General features: G+C 39.3%; 1 protein-coding gene and 1 long non-coding RNA gene across 20 annotated transcripts in view; one reads left to right on the forward strand and one right to left on the reverse strand.

Moving 5' to 3' along the window:
• The window catches only part of LOC308476046, a 34,019-nt gene extending 15,797 nt beyond the window's left edge, over positions 1-18,222 (forward strand). For both annotated transcript variants that reach the window (XR_013985652.1, XR_013985653.1), the window contains one exon: positions 17,154-18,222. This is a non-coding gene — a long non-coding RNA (uncharacterized lncRNA). The remainder of the gene's footprint in view (positions 1-17,153) is intronic.
• Positions 1-21,348, reverse strand: part of INPP4A (inositol polyphosphate-4-phosphatase type I A) — a 100,857-nt gene that overhangs the window by 5,200 nt on the left and 74,309 nt on the right. For 6 of the 18 annotated variants that reach the window (XM_081003405.1, XM_081003404.1, XM_081003417.1 and 3 more), the window contains 8 exons: positions 19,090-19,122; positions 17,152-17,324; positions 15,798-15,921; positions 14,151-14,277; positions 11,136-11,276; positions 9,695-9,792; positions 6,347-6,459; positions 5,203-5,357 (listed from right to left, as the gene is read on the reverse strand). In XM_081003405.1, coding sequence (XP_080859531.1) covers positions 5,203-5,357; positions 6,347-6,459; positions 9,695-9,792; positions 11,136-11,276; positions 14,151-14,277; positions 15,798-15,921; positions 17,152-17,324; positions 19,090-19,122 — 964 coding nt within the window. Of the gene's footprint in view, positions 1-1,656; positions 2,997-5,202; positions 5,358-6,346; positions 6,460-7,723; positions 7,805-9,694; positions 9,793-11,135; positions 11,277-14,150; positions 14,278-15,797; positions 15,922-17,151; positions 17,325-19,089; positions 19,123-21,348 lie in introns of those variants that run through there. The other 12 variants (XM_081003413.1, XM_081003415.1, XM_081003411.1 and 9 more) reach the window with 12 other exon arrangements.

A 21,348-nucleotide genomic window follows, 5' to 3' on the forward strand; every position in this document is an offset into this window, starting at 1 on the left:
TGCTAGGTTGGCAGGAGCAGGGACCAAGCAATGGGAGCTCACCCCGTCGAGGGGATTTGAACCACCGACCATCCGATCGGCAAGCCCTAGGCTCTGTGGTTTAACCCACAGCGTCACACTATCTGTAGTGACTTTAATTTATACTTGAGTGTCACTTAGATTCATTTAAAAGCACAAAAGTATTCTAGGGTGTTAAATTTGTGGCAACAATTTGCACACATTTTGATTTAGCAGTCTTGCAGAGGGGGGGTATGTATAGATAGTCTGATTTTGTGCACTCAGCTTACTCTGTGTACACTGATTGAGGATGTGTTTATTATCTGAAACTCATTTGGTACCATCCTGAGCTCTTCTGGATTCACAAAGCTCTGCATATTTAAGAGCTACCCCATTATCTTCGGTGCTGCAGAAGGAGAAGGCAGGATAGCTATAGCTAAGTCTTACAAATATTGACTAGCCCACCCCTGCCTATGTTAATCATTTGTGGCACACTGACAGCCTACAAGAAAAAAAAGGAAAACTGCTTCCTTGCCTGGTTGTAGTCAGCCTAACAACTGGCTACTTACCAAGAAGTGTGTGTGTGTTTTGAAATTATGGCTTCTGGGAAACACATATGACCCAGATAGACATTTTTGACCCTATGCGTGTTTTTTTATTCTTGTTTGAGAGGCAAGATTCAATGCATGCAATAACAAGTTACAATGTATGTATGAAGCATTCCTCTGACAAGAAAGGCTTTAATGCTGCCGTGCAGTATGCTTACATTTCAGGGGGGTGGGGTGGATAATTATCTTGCAATGCATTCCTCACAAGACCTGTTGTTATATTGCCTGAGTAGTGTGGCTGCTGCTTCTGAGCAGATGAAACCTGCACTGTAGAAACATTCTACAGTAATGTCTGTATAAAGCAGTCTCATGCATCAGGAATATTTCCCACACCAACATCACTGGGTTGCATCCAATTTTCATCCTCCTCAGACCAGATCCACTGAAATTAGTAGATATGTCTACTTTAGGTCCATTAATTTCAATAGGTCTACTCTGAGTACATAAGTGATTTTGATGTAGTGTGAAATAATGATGCCTGTTTACCCCAAGTCACATGACTGCTTCCTACAAATGTTATTGGAGCAGGATAGGATTGAGCTACAGGAGCAGTAGCTCTCATGCTACTCTGGTAACATACAAACAGTCCATAATCAAGGCTACATCTGCTTCTTATACTAGTTGTCAAAATAAATGCAATCGAAACATCTTTGTACCAGTGGGACATAGCACAATGGAACATGGCAGTTAGAATTTGTCTCTAAGCCTACTTAACTCCTTTAAAATCTCAAATTTACAATGGCAGTCACATGCCTGTGGAATGGACTGCCACTAGGGCAGTGGGGTTTCATCTTCCTCACGTTCCCATGCACCCCCCCAAATCTGCTCTAGAGGTTCATAGACCTTCTGAAGCAGAATTGGGGAGGGAATGGGGAGTGGAAGAGAAGGGGAACTCCGTTTGTGCAATGTTGGCTGTTGCCTTTTAATTAAATTAATCCACAAAAATATAACTTTAATATTATAGCTATACAAGCTTTCTGAATGCTGATATGTGCATATTTGGACAATTAAATATCATAACTGCAGCAATTAACTATAATTCTCTGTTGTCCACTGAAGTATTAGAGTAATTTTCTGGGAACAGTTACTCAATTATGTTAGCATCTTTTAACTATTTTAAGTTTATTTCATCTCTTCTAACTAAAACGTTAACCATTAGCTGAAATATCTCATTAGTGCATCTTTTATGGCAATATTTAATGTCAGGATTAATTTACATATGATCGCATTCACATATACTATAAAAATATTTTCCCGGAGATTTAAATACAATTACAGATTATTTGTAAGCTATTCTTTGCTACCCACTCTTCCCTTTTTGATACATTAAAAAAGTAGATATAGAAATAAACTGAAAGTACGGTATATTGCATGCAGCACACTGCAGTTCAAGTTGGTTCTTTTTTAAAAGTTGGTATAATTTGCTGCAACAGATTTAACTTTGGGGGGGGAAACAAGTACATGATTCTAAGCATGGATCGCTATAATTATTTAGAGCAGCCTTCACCATGCTGGTGCCCTCTCCAGATGTTTTGGACTACAACTTCCATCAGCCCCCAACCAGCACAACCATGCTGGCAGGGGATGGTGAAACTGTAGTCCAAAACATCTGGAGGGCACCAAGTTGACAAACGCCATTTTAGAGGCTATGCCTAGAAATCAAAGTAGTAAGGTGCTGAGCATATTTGTTTAGCTAAACCTGTTGCAAACGATCACTTTGTTTCTTCGCATATCACATAAATATGAAACGCAAGATTGACACACTTTAAGAATATACAAAAAAGATACAAATTCTTTTCTCTGGAATACAAGTTCCTTTCTCTGGAATACATGGAACATGTGAAACAAAACTGTGTGTATCTACAGAGAGAGAAAGTAAAGAGATTTGGATGCCTGAAAAATATTTGGTAAGAGAAACTAATCTTCAGGTTGGGTAAAATACCGAGGTAACAGGGCCGCTGTCAGACTATGTTACAAGCACTGAAAGCGTTAACAGTTTAAACGTTGGATACAATTCCTTTTCATAAAATAATCTGATGTGTATTTACAAGTTTAGTACAATAGAAACACAAAATTGTAAGGCATAATAATAATTATTATTCTTGGCAGACGATGCTATGAGACATTCTTTAACAAATAGGTACCAGGTGGCAATAAATATTCTGGCACTTCATTGAAATTTTTGCTTCTGTTTGCTTTTAAACTCATCTTCACTTGCAACGTAATTTAGCCACCAAGTAGGCAATGCTCAGAAATAGCCACACAATCAGTAAATTGGGGCTTAGAGCTAGTAAAGGAATAGAGTAGAGAAGATTGGGGTCTAGCCTGAAATCCCGGATGGGCACCAGGCCACACAAGTTCTTCTGCGTGACTACCTCCCGTGTTCCAATACTGTGAAAAGGAAGAAGTTCGGGGAGAAAGGAAAGTAAAGAAAGAAACACACACAGACATGCAATGGTCGTACCAAAAGGAAATAAAAGTGGCAAAATAAAACAGAATCAAATCAAGAAGAGGAGAAAAAGAAACATCAAAGAAGCCACAACAGAAAATAGAACGTGTTAGGTTAAAGAATAGGGAGGTGTGCCAATTTTAAATCATAATAATAATAATAAAAGGCACAATTACAGAATAAAGGAGAGAGAAAGAGAATAAAAAGAGAAAATAAGAAAGAATACTGTAATCTACTGAAAATAAATACATGTAGGTTGAACAAGAATGGTTTTCCATGTTCATTTTCTCATTTGGCCAAGCAATGTTTCCATGCTGCTCTGCCATGCTTCCACATGCTGCAAAGGAAGGGAGCTCTGAAAAGCAAAACTGAACATGAATAACCATTATAGCATTTGACCCTTTCAAAAATTCTTCAATGTGAGTTGTACCATATTAGTTCAATAACCTAGCTATTAAAGGTATCGGTGTTAAAAATTACTTAACTCCAAAGTAGGTTAGTTTAAAAAATGATTTTTAAAAAGTCATCAAACAAACAAAAATCCACCATAATGAGCAAGGCAAATTGGCCGCCTGCTCAGTGAGCAACACCAGGGCAAGGCTGGTTCAGGGAAGGTGGCATAAGCAGCACCCCGGACAATCACCCTGGAAACCCCCCCCATGCTACACCCCTGACTGCCTCTCTCCAATTTCTAAGGATTCCTCCTTCCACCACAGTCCCCTGCACCACCGCATACCAACCCTTATGTGAAGCTCTTGATGGGGCTCTTGAAGGAAGGATGGGAGTGGGGTGATAACTTTCCAATTTACACCCTTCTCCCAGCATTTCTCTGGGTCCAGCCCTAATGATGTTGTTTTCCTAAATGTTAAATGCACTTAACATAAATGGCATGGCTTTTCTCTCCCAGACCAGAATTGGGTAAACAATCAGGTGCATTAAATGAGACTTTAAAATGATGAACAATGCCTATATTGTACCCACTTTTATTAAAAATGTCCAGATCTATCAAAAATGTAGTTAGTATTATCAGAAGGACATCAATTAAATATTATGAATGAGGCTGCGAATACATTTGAGCATATATATTTCTATCTCTTTCTCTCTTATATATGTTAATGTTTTCTTAACCAAGATGCTGGTTTAATCATAGCCCAGGTTTAAGGTGATTCCCCTTTATGGAATCATATGCTTTACATAAAAGACTCCATGGCAAATTCAGAAAGCAATATTGCTGAAGTAAAAAGGTAACATAAAAAGTAGACCATTGAAGATTTAGAAAGGATCAAATAGCAAAAACATACAGAAAGGATAAGAGAATTGAACACTTTTGAGAATTTGGTGAGAAGACACACAGTACAGTACATTCAGCGTAAGTGAATGTTGAGAACAGGACTCCACGGTAGTGCTGAAAACACCAATAAAGACTAAAACTGGGTTTCTTATCCTTTCTTTTTTGGTATGTAAAATTGGAGCTTTCGGGTAGTGCTTGAAACAATGTATTGAACAGTAAACAGATTCCTTACATTTTAAAAACAATAGAATTTTCAAGTATGTCTGCAGCTTCAGAAAACAGGAGTTAAACTGATATGACCACAGAACACTGACAGGTTGTGATGGGTTCTGATTGCTGCATCATGAAACATTCAAAATGACAATTTGCTGAAGAAGCAAACTGTATTGCTTGAGGAATAAGCATAGCAAAACAATGCAACCTGCAGATGTGTATCCTTCACAGAACAGGTAAACCATACAGATCACCTCTAAGCAAAAATGGCAAGATGACAACTGAGGCAATCCTACAATTACAAAGCTTTCAAATTGGTAGAGCAGAAAAGACTGCATGCTGTGCAATACTTTTCTTTACATCTCAGTTATTCAATAAACTGCTGAAAACTATACAAAGTATTTTCCTCTTTTAGGAGATTTTTAAAAAAAATACACATACAAATATGACAGCTCTCTTTATATTAAAAAATACTGAGTGAGGTCCAAAGTACTTCAGGAAACAGTAGTCTGTGCAATTTATCTTTCTTGATAGTTATATTTGTTATATAACTATCCCCATCAAAGATGGTTGAAAACCACCCATCTGCAGTTTACATGGCTCCAGGATTAGGAACAAGAGGCCAGCGAGCAGACGGTCCTTACCTTCTCATGCATTCCAGGGCTTGTGTGAAGACCTGTGGAGCCATTCCATGTTCATGCTGCAATATTAGACACTGCTCTAGAGTCACTGACATGGCAGTCCTATCCTTGGCACTTTTACAGCTTGTAAACCGAACACCATTGAGTCTGCGGCAAATCTAGAAAAGGACACTATCTATTAGCTTCATTGTAATGCTTCAGTGTAATGTAATACCCCCACATTTGGGAGCAATAAGGGGACCCAAGGCTGGGAAAGGTTGCCTTAAGATGGGGAAGGGGACCATGTGGTCCTTCAGTTATTATTGGGCTAAAACTCCCATTAGCTCCAGCCACCACGGGCATTGGTCAAGGATGACCAATTCACTACACACCTTTAGGTGCCAGGCAAAAATGTTCCTCTTTAATCAGGCCTTTGGCTGATTGACATTCAATGCACTTGTAAAATGTGTTGGTGGAATTATTAAGTTGTTTTTATTTTGATAGTGTATTTCATGTTTTTATGTTGTGATTTTATCCTGTCAACTGCCCTGAGACAAATTTTAATAATAATAATGAAGAAACACTAGTCCAGCAACTTCGAGAGAATCACAAATACCCCATTTCAGCATTAGGTGGGCTATATACCCACCTAATGAAGAGAAAATGAAGTGGCATTTACTAGTATCTCAGTGCTGTAAATGAACTTTTGGAGGTGGTTGTCCACCTCTGCTCATTTTGCCTGGATGTTTCTGTCCTCTTATCCTACTGCAATGGCACACTGACAAATATCACATAGCAAACACAGTGGTACACAGGAGATTCTGCCAGTAGGCATGGGTTTTCATGGCCATGCACCCTGGGAAGGAAAGCGTTCAGCCTTTGCAAGGACAATGGACTTAGTAAGGCTACAAAACCATCCCATCCTCCAAATGAGCAACAAGTAACTCCCTTTCCCCTTCAACATCCTTGGAGACCAGACCCATCTTCCTGGACAAGCCACCCACCTCACTCCATGCTGCACACCAAGCCAGCAGAAGCTCATAAGGGGTGGGCAGAGGCAGTGGTGTCATTCCGGCAGGGCAGGGCAGGGCAGTAAAAAGGTAAACATGGTGACCTGCACAAACATCGCATATCCATCAAATGTTTGTAGAATAAGAATAATAAATACCTCAGCAGCTTGCCAAAGAATATCAACATTCTTATTTTTCCTTGCATGTACATTCTGTCCAAGAAACCGTAACAGTTCAGGCAGGCACGTTTGACTACGAGATCGAGGTAGACCTTAAATGAAATAAAGAAAGTGTAAGCATTCCCCATTCTCTGTGGTCAGACATGAGAGAAAAGTTTATCAGCACATGCAGCTTTATTCAGGCTGAACTATACATTTGATCCCTTTCTCCTATTTTTGTGCAGTACCTTAGAAATTTTGTAGAAATGAGCACCCTGAGCTAAATTTGTCACTGAACAGTGGGGTCACATGGCATTTTGTACTCCAGGAATTTAGAATCTGTATACTAATCTGGGAAACTAGATCAAGAAACTGTCCACATGTCACATATTAAAAATTGTCATTTGTTTCGGTTAGGGCTACACTATGTGATCAGCTAAAAAATCTGTTGAATTGACTAAAAAGCACCCCTAATTAATCAGTCAGCAGATTTTTAATGCAAGTACTTAGGAAAGCTGCAAACAGCAAGCACCTTTTATAAGCTGCCTGCCACAATGCATGTTGTAAGTATGCCTCTTGGTTCAGAAGTATTGTTTCACCCGCATGCAAATTTATATTGAAAGACTAAGCTTCCTTTGATAAGTGATCACCATGTCCTTAGAAAGCAATCCTATAGACCCTGGAAGAGTCTCAGGATAGAGCAGATCTGTCTCCTTGAGTCGAGAGGGAGGGTCACAGGCAGAGAAGATCATCTGCCCTTGCAAGTCTCTCCGTTGTGGATCAATGGGAAGGGATGGGGGAAAAGACACCAAGCTGACAAGGAGGAAAACACCAGAAAGAGCCACTCTACCATCTTCTGTGCTGCTGGCACAAGCCCAGTAAGGCTTTGGATCTGGCAGTTTCTCCTCCTGGAATTTACACTTCCCAGTCCATCTGCCCTCCTCCCTTTGGAATGGTCTATTAATCAGGTTCCTTGAAACTTAAGAAGGCCATATGGATGGCTTTTAAAAGGATTAGACAAATTCATGGAGGATATAAGACTATCAGTGGCTAGTAGCTATGATGGTTATGCTCTGCAGTCAGAGGCCGTATACTGCTGAATACCAACTGCCAGAAATGACAGGAGGGAGAGTGCTCTTGTGCTCAGGTCCTCCTTGTGGGTTTTCCACAGGCATCTGGTTGGCCACCATGAGAACAAGATGCTGGACTAGCTGGGCCACTGGCAGGATCCAGAAGCCTCTTCTTTTGGAGGAGTAGCCAAGAGGGAATGGGGCCTTTGGGCCAAAAAAAATAGATGCACACCTTCTGGTTCTATTTTAAACAGCAACTATATTCCTTTGCTATAACTAACTCAACGGTAGAATCTAGAAAACATACCTGTACTTGGTCCTTCTAACAACAATTCAACCTCAGTTGTCTCAGCTTCTTCTCTTAATTGGCTCTTGGGACATGACCTCACTTGAATATATTGAAAAACCATCTCATTTGACTCTTATCTGCTCTTTTATTGTAAGACATAGCTATATTATTCTCTATTAAGGTGCTCCCAGGTGGGCCTTTATGGTGGAACCAATACCACCTGTGCACACAAGTTCTTCACACCGTCCATATTACATCATCGTAAGCAAAATGCCAGTCTGTCATATTTTTATACAGTTAATCATAATTTCCTCTTACTGTGGAAGAACCCTTAAATAAAAATAATCAATTACGCATCCACTATCACTGGTCATGTGGAAGTTTGTTAGTACTTTCTTTGGGTGGATGATTTGTAACGTGCATCAGTGGGTACTCCCTGTTGCCACACCCCTACTCCCATTTTCTCCTCAACTGGACCTATTTTGTTTCTGGCAGTTCTGGCAGCAGGCCTGTTTCCACTGATTACTGCATGCTGAAGGCATGTAGGAATTTCAGCAACCTAGTTAGGTAGAGCTAGCATCTCAATATGTGTAGCAGATCACCTAGGAGACATCTATGTACATCATGACTTCTTGAAAAATAATAATAATATGGATGTTTTCCACAAGATCTCCATCAGAATTTCAGTACAGCTAAATAGCTATTTTGCACAAAACCTCTGTATTGGTTTTTTTTTGTAGGGAAATAGGTGTTGCCCCCCACAAAGTCACAAGCCACCATCTTGCTCATTGTGAAACATGATAACTAGGGCCTGGTACTGATGGCTCAATCCTCTTTTACTGTGCTTGCCACATCATATCTTGACTATTATATAATATTCACCCATTTAATTTTGATTCCCCCCCCCCTTTCTTTTTAAATTTGAATGTCCAATTGCATCTTATTAATTACCAGTATGTGATTGGTCTCCATGATATAATTTAAGTTCAGGGACAGAAAAATACTAAATTCTCTTACGGGTTTATCAGATGATGACTGCCAAATTGCTTCTGTATACTCACTTTTTAAACAGAATCTTATAACTCAGTTTTCATCATGCTAATTTTATACTCCAGTACTTCTACTTACTCTCTCTCTCTCTCTCTATCTATATATGAGAGATCATTCTGTTGAGCAAATTGGTTCTGTTATATTAGGCATAATATTATCTGTGCAGATTGTCATTTTAAGTTCCTACTAACAATCCATTGTTTTTGGATTAGTTCCATTACAATCATACGTCGCGTTGCATCTGCTTCATGTTGCATCTTTTTGTGTTATGTCCTGCGGCAACCTGAAAGTACCGGAACGGTTTACTTCTGGGTTTTGCCGCATGCGCAGAAGCACTAAATCGCTCCGCGCGCCTGCACAGACACAGCGCTTCGAGTTGTGGGCATTTCACGTTACGAACGGGCCTCCGGAACGGATCCCGTCCGTAACACGAGGTACCACTGTACTAAAAATGAAGATGACAAAAAGCGTTAAAGATAAAAGGCACCCATGCCTAACTGTCTCTCTTCAAAAGTATATCTATATAAAAATGTCCTTTTATTTACAGGTTAGCTTTTGCATCTTTATAGGAAAGTCATGATCTAATGGCCAAATTTATCTCCAATATAATTTCCTCCAAACTGTGTCACTTTGTCAGATACTTTTGAGAATCTAAAAAGGACAACTGCTCTTATTGGAGTGGGGAGGGCTGATTTTACATTCCCCATAGATCAGTGAGTCACCGGGGAGAGGCTGTTGAGAGGCAAGCAGCGGGTGGCAGGTGTGTGAGAGAGTTTGCACTCCTTGTCAACATGTTTCTTTTGCTCTTAAAATCATCTCCTGCCCCAGCCCTTCATTTTATCTATGACTGGTTTATGGATTACTACAATGAGTGACTGTGGCCGTTGTTTAACTTAAATTTAAGCATATTAGATATGAATATTTCTTAGGCACACTTACAGTCTTCAGGCAAAACTTCTTTGAACTGCTCGAAGTAGGAATTCAACCGCACTAAGCTTTCCATGTTAATCACTTCTTGTAAAGAGGTGTCGCCAAACCTTTAAAGATCAAAGGAACCACCTTAGCACAAATAAGGTTTCTCTCTCTCATTCACACACATCCTTTCCAAACAAACAAAGCTAGGAGAACAGCTTCAAGATTTAATGCTGAAAATGTTATTATAAGACTCTCCTTAAGCATATGGCAGACAGTGTGTAAACTACAAATGATCACTCAAATTTAGGTACTAATGAAGAGGGGTGATAGGACTAAATTATCAAGGGTACAGCTGATCAACTTAACAACTTACAGCTACTTTCGCATAAACCAGGCATGTCCAAAGTCCGTTTCGGGGGCCTAATTCGGCCCTCATGCATGTTCAGATCATCAAATCTGGCCCTCTTTGAAAAAAGTATGGGCACCCCTGGACAGAGCCAAAGACCAAGGCTTGTCTAAAGCAAACCATAGTTAACAATAACCACAGTGTGCCAGTTCTGGCAATATGGCATTCTGTGCTTAAGGGAAGCTTTCAAATTCCTTTCAGCTGTGCTGGAGAAGTGAAGATGGGTAAAGGTAAAGGGACCCCTGACCATTAGATCCAGTCGTGGCCGACTCTGGGGTTGCGGCGCTCATCTTGCTTTATTGGCCGAGGGAGCCGTGCCGGCATACAGCTTCCGGGTCATGTGGCGACCCAGAGCAGCGCACGAAAACGCCGTTTACCTTCCCACCGGAGCGGTACCTATTTACTGTATCTACTTGCACTTTGACATGCTTTCGAACTGCTAGGTTGGCAGGAGATTCGAACTGCCGACCTTCTGATCGGCAAGTCCTAGGCTCTGTGGTTTAACCCACAGCGCCACCCGTGTATGGCTCATTTACATCACACTAAACCATCCCAAACTCTTACATTCTAAGGGCCATCAAAGCAACCACATTGGCACAATAGTTAAGGCAATTTACCGTAAATATGACAAGCATTGGATGCTATCGCAGCAAAGTAACCCATGAGAACAGGACTCTGATTAAGTCAAAAGATAGTAAAATACCTTATACATTATGCAGCAGATGATACATAAAAACATAATACAACATGTACTGTGTTTTTATATATGTGCTGGTAGCTGCCCAGGGTGGCTGGGGAAACCCAGCCAGATGAGTGGGGTATAAATAATAAAATTATTGTTGTTGTTACTATGAAAGTGAACAACCACCTGAGCAACTGAAATAAGCCAATGTTTTAAACTTGGTGTCGCACAACCTATTCCTGAGCCATTATTTGGATAACCAAGCTGTAGGGAACTGGATTTTACTAGTAAATTAACTTAATATAGTCCCAGGAGGACTGTTGATTTAATCTAACTTTGGCTAAGTGTGATATGTTTTAAAAATAGAATATATATACTTCTCTGCTAAGGTTTGTTGTTCATTTATCCCCACATTGAAGAGAACAGGCTGAACTCTCAGCAACATGCCACTCTGAATTTCACGGGGCAGTGCATCAAACAAGGTGCTTGGCAGCGGAATTCTCACATTGAACCCATCCCTAAATCAGGGCAAGAAAAAATGAAGTTAAACAAGCAATGCAAATCATAAAGCATTTAAAAAGAACATCCTTTTGAGGCTGAGGAATGTGGTCTGCACAGGAACTTGCAAGTCTACTCAGAAATCATTATTAATTTATTATTATCATCATCATCATCATCATCATCATCATCATTATTAATTGAATTTATAGATTTCCCTATACCTGGCAGTCTCAGGGCAGTTCTGTATCTACTGTATGTTCAATTTGTCTTTTCTTGCCCTGCCAAACAGCTTTTTGTAAAGGCTGTTACTGTATTTCTTTCAGCACTCAAGAATTAATGCACCTCAGGGAAAGTAAATGGGTTTTCAGGGTGCCTCACAGAAAATTAAAGACTTGGTACAACTTTGTGTGACAACTGAATTTATGATTGGTGATTCTTAACATGTAGGTGAGGAGTAAAACTCAAATGGGCTCAGCTGGTCTCCTCATAATATTCTCTGTTATACCATCAGTGAAACCCATCTTCCGTCAGTCCTGTTTCTAGAATAAGTGGATTTAACTCAAAGAAGAAAAACTTCAACTTATTCTGTGGATGCTGTGATTCCTGTACTCCCCCATGGACTCCCCTAAAGGAAGATTGGTTGGAACATAGGAAGTTGTCTTATACCATGTCAGGCCGTTGCTCACTATTGTCTATGCTGATTGGTGGCAGGTCTCCAAGGCTTAAGGCAACATTCCTAGCCCTACCTGGTGGTGATGAGGATTGAACCTGGGACATTCTGCATGTAAAGCAAATGCTCCAACCACTGAGCTCTGGCCTACCCCTAAGCCACAGCTGATATTAAATCTCTACAAGCACCATCCTTTTGACAGGTTCTGAACTTTAATTACAAGTCCAAGAGTAAAAGGTGGTACATGACCCCAGTCAAGCTTGCAAAAATCTATCATTTGCCCGATAATAAATGTTGGAAATGTAAAGAAATTGAAGGCACATTCTTTCACCTTTGGTGGACGTGCCCAAGGATTAAGGCTTTCTGGGAGATGATTTATAATGAAATAAAAAAGGTATTTAAATATACCTTTCTGAAGAAACCAGAGGCCTTTCTTCTGGGCATTGTCGGCCAATTGGTGCCAAAGAAGGATAGAACTTTTTTTATGTATGCCACAACAGCAGCAAGAATACTCATTGCAAAGTATTGGAAGACACAAGATCTACCCACTCTGGAAGAATGGCAGATGAAGGTGATTGACTACATGGAATTGGCGGAAATGACTGGCAGAATCCGAGACCAGGGAGAAGAGTCAGTGAAAGAAGACTGGAAGAAATTTAAAGATTATTTACAGAAATATTGTAAAATTAAGGAATTTTAGAAGGATGTTGGATAGAAATTAAGTGGTTTCCAGCTGTATTGCTTTAAGAGATACGAAAAAAGGTTTACAAATGGGTAAAAGCTTAATGGTAAGGATTTGCTGAACTAACAAATTGAATTGGAATACAAAAAAGGGAGGTACGAGGAGGTCCGGGGAAATAAGTGCAAGGAAGATAGGTTATGGAAAATTAACGTGTTTTTAACTGTTTTATTTTGTATGTTTCTTTTTATTTTTTACTTTTTTGTTATATCTTAAAAACTTTATACTCCCCCCCCCCCCCCGTATTCTGTATTCTCCGGTATTTTTTGAAACTTTAATAAATATCATTTAAAAAAAAAATACAAGTCCAACAGTAAAGTCTGCATATCAGGCCATAATGGTGAAGGAAAATCTTTATGTAGATGTGAACTGTACTGGGCTGAAGACAGAATTCAAATAGTTAGGTGCAAAGCTAACTAGATTCCCCACCCCGACATTTCCTGAATATAGATGGAGGAGGGAGCAGGATCACAAACACAGGCTCTGCTCCTGACCAGTGTGCTCTTATTTTAAGGTCAGAATAGAGTTCCTGCTCATACAGCTGTATGTGCATTGGGTTCTCTTCATGTGATCAGGAACCCTAAAAGCAGGGATTCTGATAGTATTTAGAGCAGAGCTTTCCAAACTGTGGGTCTTCAGTGTATAGGTATGCCGTGTGAGTTAGTTTAACCTCTATTTGCTACTAAAACTGAATTACTGTGTTGCCAATTTGTGCATGTCTAAAAAGTGTGTCACCAACATGAAATGTCTGGAAAGCTCTGATTTAGAGGGCAATAATAATAGTTGAGTTTTGTATAGCACTTTCAAATGTTCAAAGCGCTTTACCTGCATTATCCAGCTGTAATCCTAACAACCACCCTGTAAGGTAAGTTATGTATAGCTATACACACAGGGCCTCTATGCTTACCTTTAAAAAAAGAGAAAAGTATATGCATAGAACGAGAGTGGGACTTGCTCCCGCCACCTTTCCCCATAGTTATTCTATATTGATTAGTCACCCAAAGAAAGCTAATATCTTCCACTTTCAGGAAATGGAACAGAAAGGAGTTTTTTTAGACCACAGGGCAGTGTTTTGAGTGAAAAGAGAAGACCAGAGTAGGAAATGGCCACTTCATATTCTTATGAATATGAACATTCTGTGCCCATGTTGAAAAACTTGACTTTTCTCCTCAAAATAATATTAAGCAGGTCAGTTTTGTGTCACACTTTGTATATCTTGTTAACAAATATTTGGGTTAAACACCACACCAAAGATCTCAGAGATATTTTTTTTAAAAAATAATGGAAATATAGCCTAATTTAGTTAAGCAGGTCAAGGTTAAAAGTTAGGGCCATTCCATAAAACCAGCTCAAAAAGTATTTCTGTATTGGATCACTATGCATTTGCCCACTATGCATTTTCTTTGTGCCATTCAAGTGTCCTAGCTGAAGCAAAACTTGCTTTCACTTCTTTTTCCCCATTCCCCTGCCCTTTTTCTTTACCGATTTCCTGTAATGACTGGTAGCATGTCAGCAGATGCATTTGATGTGGCCTGAGTTACTTTAAACGTTACATTCCTCAAGTCCATTATCCCAACACTCATATCCTCTAGCATTGCCAGCTCTTCACCTAAACAAAGAAAAGATGAATAGGATTATAAGTAGTCATACTTTAAATATATATAAAAAAGCTATTGCCAACTGACTTGAATTCAGACACCCTAGTATTAAAAAATATATGTGTTGTGTAACATATGTGATTTCCTGATTTTACACAACCCCACATGAAATGACTCTTGTTACACTCCTGAATCCTCTCGACCTCAGCTGGGTTGCAAAAATTAATACCCTTTAATATAGGATGAAAATTTGCCGCATGTGTTTTGCTGAAGACGGAAAGCATAAGCAATCAATGCATTTACAGATGTGCCCATATACTTAAATGTTCTTAGGTGAAAGCTCACAAAATTGTGGCTCATCAAAATAATAATTTTGCAGACATGGTTTTTAAGCATGAAATTTTGGCAGAAACACAAAAAACAGGGAAATTTAAGCTTTACAATTTTGTGAAATAAATTTTGAGTTTGAAATTTTATTTTGAAAATGTCTTTTAACAAATGAGATCTTAACATTCTGATGCTAGCCACCTTTATTCATTCCAGTAATCTTAATTGGTTTCAATTGAACTTGATACTTTGTACCTTATTTTTTACCAGTCACAGGGCCCATTTGTGCAATGACTTCCCAGCTGATGCATCAGTAATCTCATTTAGGCATCTGATATAAGTTCAATAGTTCTCTGAAGCTTTTGCTGGCTACTATTGCAGTAACTGTTTAACATGTTTTACTTGGACTTGTAAATGCCAATGAATTTATTATTTTACTGTAATTTTAGTGATTTTTTTTTGTTGTTGTTATGAATCCCCTGATATTTTTATGAAAGGGGGTATAAAAATACTTTAAATAAATAAAAATTTAACAACTCTATAAGCAACAGCCTTTCTAACTTGAGAATTATAGAGAAAAGCAATTCGGGAGAATGCTCATTTGAATTTTTGCAAAAAAAAATATAAAGTTTGGACAATTTGCTCAAGAACACCCCCCAAATATATATATTTTATTTTTTATTTTGCTTTAGTTCTGTGTTCAAAGTATTACAAGTAGTTATTTTCAATGTGTCCTTGTGAATCTGGTGTACTCTTCAACCTTAACGTCTAAACTCCTTTGGGGGGGGGGGGCAGAGGAAGGATGGTAGCAAGTAAAACTTTGTTGTACTTTTAAGGAAGGACACAATCATAAGCATGCCCAGCAGTGTTTCTTTTTAAACTTGAAGAGTAGGCAACCTTTTTGAAAATTTCCAGCATTTCAAAACTGATTTCTGATGTGGTATAATTGATACCTACTGTATATAGTTGCTTCATAAAAACCAAAAGCTGGTTGCTCGGTATTCTGTATTTCGACCAAGGTCGTCACATATCTATTTTCAGTTACACAATATTTTATGTACCAAACACCACATTACAACATAGTTTTGTTCTAAACTTCTTTTTTGTTTCTAACCCTCTGCATGCACCTTGCCAACACTCTGCAGTGAATGAAGTTTAGTAAGTCGTAAAAGGATATGACATGCTTGCCCCAGCCAGCTTTTACCATAAGTGCTCAGAAGGCTTTCAAACTGTGCCAGCAGACCAATGGTGTAGAGCTGCCTCAGAAATCCATTATCATGCAGGCAGTTCCTCAGCTTGATAATGAAGCCACAGATAAGGGCTGTGAGCTGTGTAAGAGAATAGAGAAACAGAGAATAGAGAAATGAAGTAACCAAAGACTTATGAAGAGACCTTCCAAAACCTTCGTGCCAGACGTAGGACACCAGTGACCCACTCCCTAATTTTAAAGAATGATCTGTATACCTAACTTCATTGGCTCCTTTTAATGTGCTTTAAATAAGATGGTTAAAAAAAAAAACTTTTGAGGATGGAATATAGACACCTCAGGAGTCCTATATTTATTTAGAAACAGAAGCACTGCTTGGCAAGACATTTCTCCCCCTGCCCAGGTCAAAATGCCCATAGGATGCTGAAATAAATAGATGTGTTTCTAGCTTTTAAGCAGAGTACTAATAGAGTTATGTAATAATGCTATACCACATTGGAGACAGGGAGAACTAATGCTGGATGTACCAGCACTGCCTCATCTGCCCTAAATGCACCCTCCCTTTTTTTTACTATGCATCCCAGGTGAAGCACTGTTCCTATTTTAACTTTGTGAAGAAAACTTGAGGGGGGTTTTAAAAAAAAATTGGTGTGCACGCACATGCAAAACAATGCACCAGTTTCCTTTCCATGCTCTCCCACCCCCACTAATGACTAATCCAGATAGCAATTGCTGCATATCGTGTTTGGCTTTTGTAAAAGTATAAAGGGACCCCTGACCGTTAGGTCCAGTCGTAGCTGACTCTGGGGTTGCGGCACTCATCTCGCTTTATTGACCGAAGGAGCTGGCGTACAGCTTCCGGGTCATGTGGCCAGCATGACTAAGCTGCTTCTGGCGAACCAGAGCAGCACACGGAAACGCCGTTTACCTTCCTCCGCAGTGGTACCTATTTATCTACTTGCACTTTGACGTGCTTTCGAACTGCTAGGTTGGCAGGAGCAGGGACTGAGCAACGGGAGCTCCCCCCATCGCAGGGATTCGAACCGCCGACCTTCTGATTGGCAAGCCCTAGGCTCTGTGGTTTAGACCACCCACGTCCCTTGTAAAAGTATAATGAGATTAAATGTCCTACTCAAGGTCTGATCCAGCTACCTGCCCCCCTGTATTTAAACATTCTCTAGTTTAAAAGGATCTAGGCCCAAGAGAGATTGCAGCCAAAGCTGCTGAAGTCAGGGTGGGGCGGGGGGTTGTTCAGAAATGTGCAGTAATTCTTACTGCTTTCAAAGTTACTCTTCCATTTTTTAAAAAAGGTATCCAAAGTCTAATGTATGAATTCTACTTTCTTGCTTACAGTTTGGCAAAAGACAACATCCCGTCGGTACTGAAGGCTCAAGCAAAGAGCTATTGTTGGGGCACTATCTTGCATCAAGAGAAAGACCATTGCTTTCTTTGCCTTGTCACTCATCATGGCTACGCAGTCTGTGAGTGTTGTCAGCAATGGGTAAAGGGCCTCGCTCCATTCACCTGCAGTTTTCAAAAGGAAGTAGGAGGCAATTAATGGCAATATATAATTTTTAAAATAAAAATACTAAAAAAGAAACAGCTTTTAAGAAACATACTAACGCAACTTAAAGGTCTGGTTTGGATTTAAGGCAGCATATCTCTTAAGCCATGGTTGAGTCATTGGAAGTAGGCCCATGGCTCATGCATGCCTTTACTCTTAATTGTCCGAACTGGCTGTAGTGCAACATTGCATCTATGCCAATGCTAACCAAGGTTAGATTTTTAACCACTTTGAAATCAGGATTTGAAACTGATTTGCAAAACCTGTTTAAAGCTAACCTTGGTAAGTCATGTGCCTATGTAATACTACACCATGGGTAAGAGACAGTTGGGGGAATTTGCATCAAAGAAGAAAGTTAAACTTAGTTCTAGAGAATAGTTACATCCACACTGGGACAAAGTAGAAGAGTCTTATTGCCATAAATTGAACCCACTGGCCCTGTTAGAATGTAACAGTAAGCCACTGACTGAAATAACCTATGGTTTATTATGAATGTGCAGCATTCTGGTACAAGCTGCTCTGCTCGAAGCAAGTACTCTCTGTTCCTTGACAGCCATTCAAATGAAGGGCAGTTACGGAAAGTTGTTTTTAGAATACCATAAAGTACTGTGGTATCTTAAACCTGTGTCCCATCCTATAGATAGATAGATTGATAGAGAGATAGACAGACAGACAGACACACACACACACACACACACACACACACACAGTTATTTGGCCCTATGTCTCAGAACACAGCTGGATTCTTTTAACAGTAGGCAAGCTGCTCTTTATGATACAGTTTTTCCAAAATGATCTGGTACTCTAAATAAGATTATCTATGCAATGAAAAATAAAGGTTGTTGTATTTGCTCTGAAGTGCTTTTTATAGACAATTTTTAAAAAAGGAACAATGGATAGTTTCTCTGGCACAGCCATTTTCAGGGTATAGAAATTACAAAACATTTCTAAATAGCCAAGCTAAATAGACAAAAACTCAAAATAATTATAGTAAGTATTCAGTTTATACTGTGGAAACAGATGGAAACTTAAAAAACAATCTACACACAAACCCGAACACATGTTAATTCTTTTTATATAAAAAAAACACATTCAGAGAATTCTGGCCCCTACCCCCACAAGTTCTGTAATATGCTATCAGGTGGCTCATGTCTCTTCTCTCAAGATCAGCCAGCATGGCACAAGGGATAATGTGTTGGGTTTGGATGCCCAGGTTCAAATTCTGGCTTAGTCTAGGGCAAGTCACATGCTCCCAGCCTCATCTGCTTCCCAGCATTATTTTAAAGGGGGGAAACAAAACAAGCATTACTCAGTATTTTGTACCCACCCAGTAAAAAACCACAGAATACTAACACACACAAAAACCCAAATTGAAGGTGGTTCAATGTAGCTTCTGACCAAATGGGTTAAAACCAGTTTTACCAGCACTCTGTAGACATACACAAAAAGAGGCAACACCTGTTAACTAGGCAGCTACATATGACTGCCTTCCAGCATATTTTTAAAAATGTCTTCCTGTCACATAATTACCGCGTGTTGAAATTTATTGGAAAGGAATGCCAGTTTGCACCTACTAACCTAACAGCAAAAATACTTTTATTCACGTGTTCAGTACCCAAATTAGCATCAGCAAAAGTCATTTGTGTTAGATGCACAGACAACCTTTTTCTTCTGCAGTTTTCAGAAGCAAATACTCTGAATGGAGGGGAGAAAACACACACATACCTGGGCCAGACTCTTCAGGAGTGGGACTGCAATCTGCACAAAAATGGAGGTGCAACATGCATGATTAAGGGGAAGCAACACATTTTAAACATAGGCAACTGAAACGCTCAGTATAGAAGTTCTCAAACTTTTTTTCTGCAAAGTGGCACACCACAGACAGACCATCACTGATCACCTCTCCTCCTGATTGTGCCAGCATAAAATACTCCACAACCGCTTGTGCTTGGTACAACAAGGTGTTATAAATTATTTCTAGCACTGGAAACTAGGAGGAGAAGTGAGCACGACAACAGGAGAAATATAGGTCTCTGTTGCCTGCTGGAAACAGCTGTATGTGAGCCACAGACAACACAGTTTGAGAACCACTAGCTTAATGACTTGCATTAAAAGCAGCTAAATAGAATAGCAGAACACTGGCAAGAGTTTTTGGGTGCATTAAGTAACCCTAATACACACATGTGGCATTTTTAGGTGTACACCTAAGATACTTTACATGTGCGCTTGAAACTGTAAAGTGTGAATATGACAAACTTGTTCGCAAATGCACATATTTTTGTAGGCTAGCTCACCAAGGAACACAGACTAAGCACAGCTCCTTCAGGATCAGTCATCTATTCAGTGACAAGTTTGAATTTGTGCCATACAATGTATGAAACAGAGGTGAGGGTTATTACACAAATTTCGAAATACCTAGGTCATATTTTTAGGAGCCAGAGTGCCCAAAATTAAGGCTGGATCAAATTCCCACTGAAATGAATGGGAGAGATGCTATCAACTAGAACTGGAAGATCATGTCTCACTGATTATTTTGCCAAGCACACAACAGGGCAGTATGAACAAATGTGAGTTTTGTTCTGCCATTTCCTCCCACCAAAACCACAAGGTGCCTCTTAAGATCTCTCCCCATTTAAATTAGTTTGGGGCTTTGGAAAAGAAGAAAGGGAAGCTGCCTCTTGGGCATTCACTTTCAGCCATTCTCGAACCAAGCTAACTTTTTAAACAGCAGTTAAAGGAAAACTAAGGAATGAAGGGATGCTACCAGAAACTGCATGCGTTGAAGTTGCACAAACAGGATGTGTTTGAACTGTGCGAAGCTGGTCCTGGGTGAATTGGGACGTGTTCTCTAAGGGCACTAATCTGAGAGCACTATTCTTCCATTTCCTCTTTTTGGCTCCTTGTATTTCTCCAAACCTATTTATAACATGGGTATAGAATTTACTCACATGACAGCTAGATTTCTGAAACAAAAGCATCTCTTTTCAGAAGCATTATTGATCTCATACTTCTTCCATTCAAGTCAGAGGGCGATTCGCTGTAAACAACAGCTTTTTCCAATCTGCACTGGCTTTCTTTCAAATTATAATATGCTTCTCTCCATCTAATCACATGGCCAAAACCCAAATCAGAACAGGCTACGATCATTGTGAAAAATAATTTGCCTCATTTACTAATCTTTAAATTGGCTGACTACTTGTCTCATTTCACATTTCAAATATAAGTCGCTTCATAATTTTTCAGTCATTACATGTGATTTATTTTCTCTCTCTTTCTACTCTGATCCATTGTCATTCCCTAGCTCATTCTTCAGGCTGCATCTTTAAACTATAAGCCATTGCCAGGGACTAGGTTTGTTTTTAACTTGTATAGCGTCTAGCACATCAGGCATGCTATAAATAATAAAGTTAAAAACATCCTGTTTTCAACACGTTCCACATCAAGCCGTTCTAGCATCTCAATATGCCTTTGACTGCAAATTAAACTACTTGGAATTGAAAACAGTGCACCTCTGTGCATGTAAACATAAAAGCAATGATGCACAGCTTAAGCTGAGCACAACGGCAAGCATTGAAACATGTTGATCCATAATTTCAATGGTTCTCAGCCAATACATTATCAGAAAACATTTGATGAATTGAGAGAGAAGGTTTGCCACATACAAAAATTATACAGTGCTGTGCTGTATAATAGATACTGACTGCATTGAGTGAAATCCATTTCTTAATCACTCTGATGTGAAAGTTATTTAGCAATTACTTGATTCAGACAACATATCTTCCCCATACATATTGTCACACAGCTTATTAAAAAAAAGAAGTTTAAGATTTAAATTCAATCTGCAAACAGTTGAAAGGCATTGGTTTTCATGTTATCGAAGTTATTTCATAGGGATCAATAAACTCAGTTCTTCATCCTTGCATCTTGCTAATTCTTAACAACATATGGCATGAATAACTAGAAATACAGAAAAGTTATCGGTTA

The sequence above is a fragment of the Podarcis pityusensis genome (assembly GCF_964106645.2).
Source record: "Podarcis pityusensis genome assembly, chromosome: 4".
NCBI lineage: Eukaryota > Metazoa > Chordata > Lepidosauria > Squamata > Lacertidae > Podarcis > Podarcis pityusensis.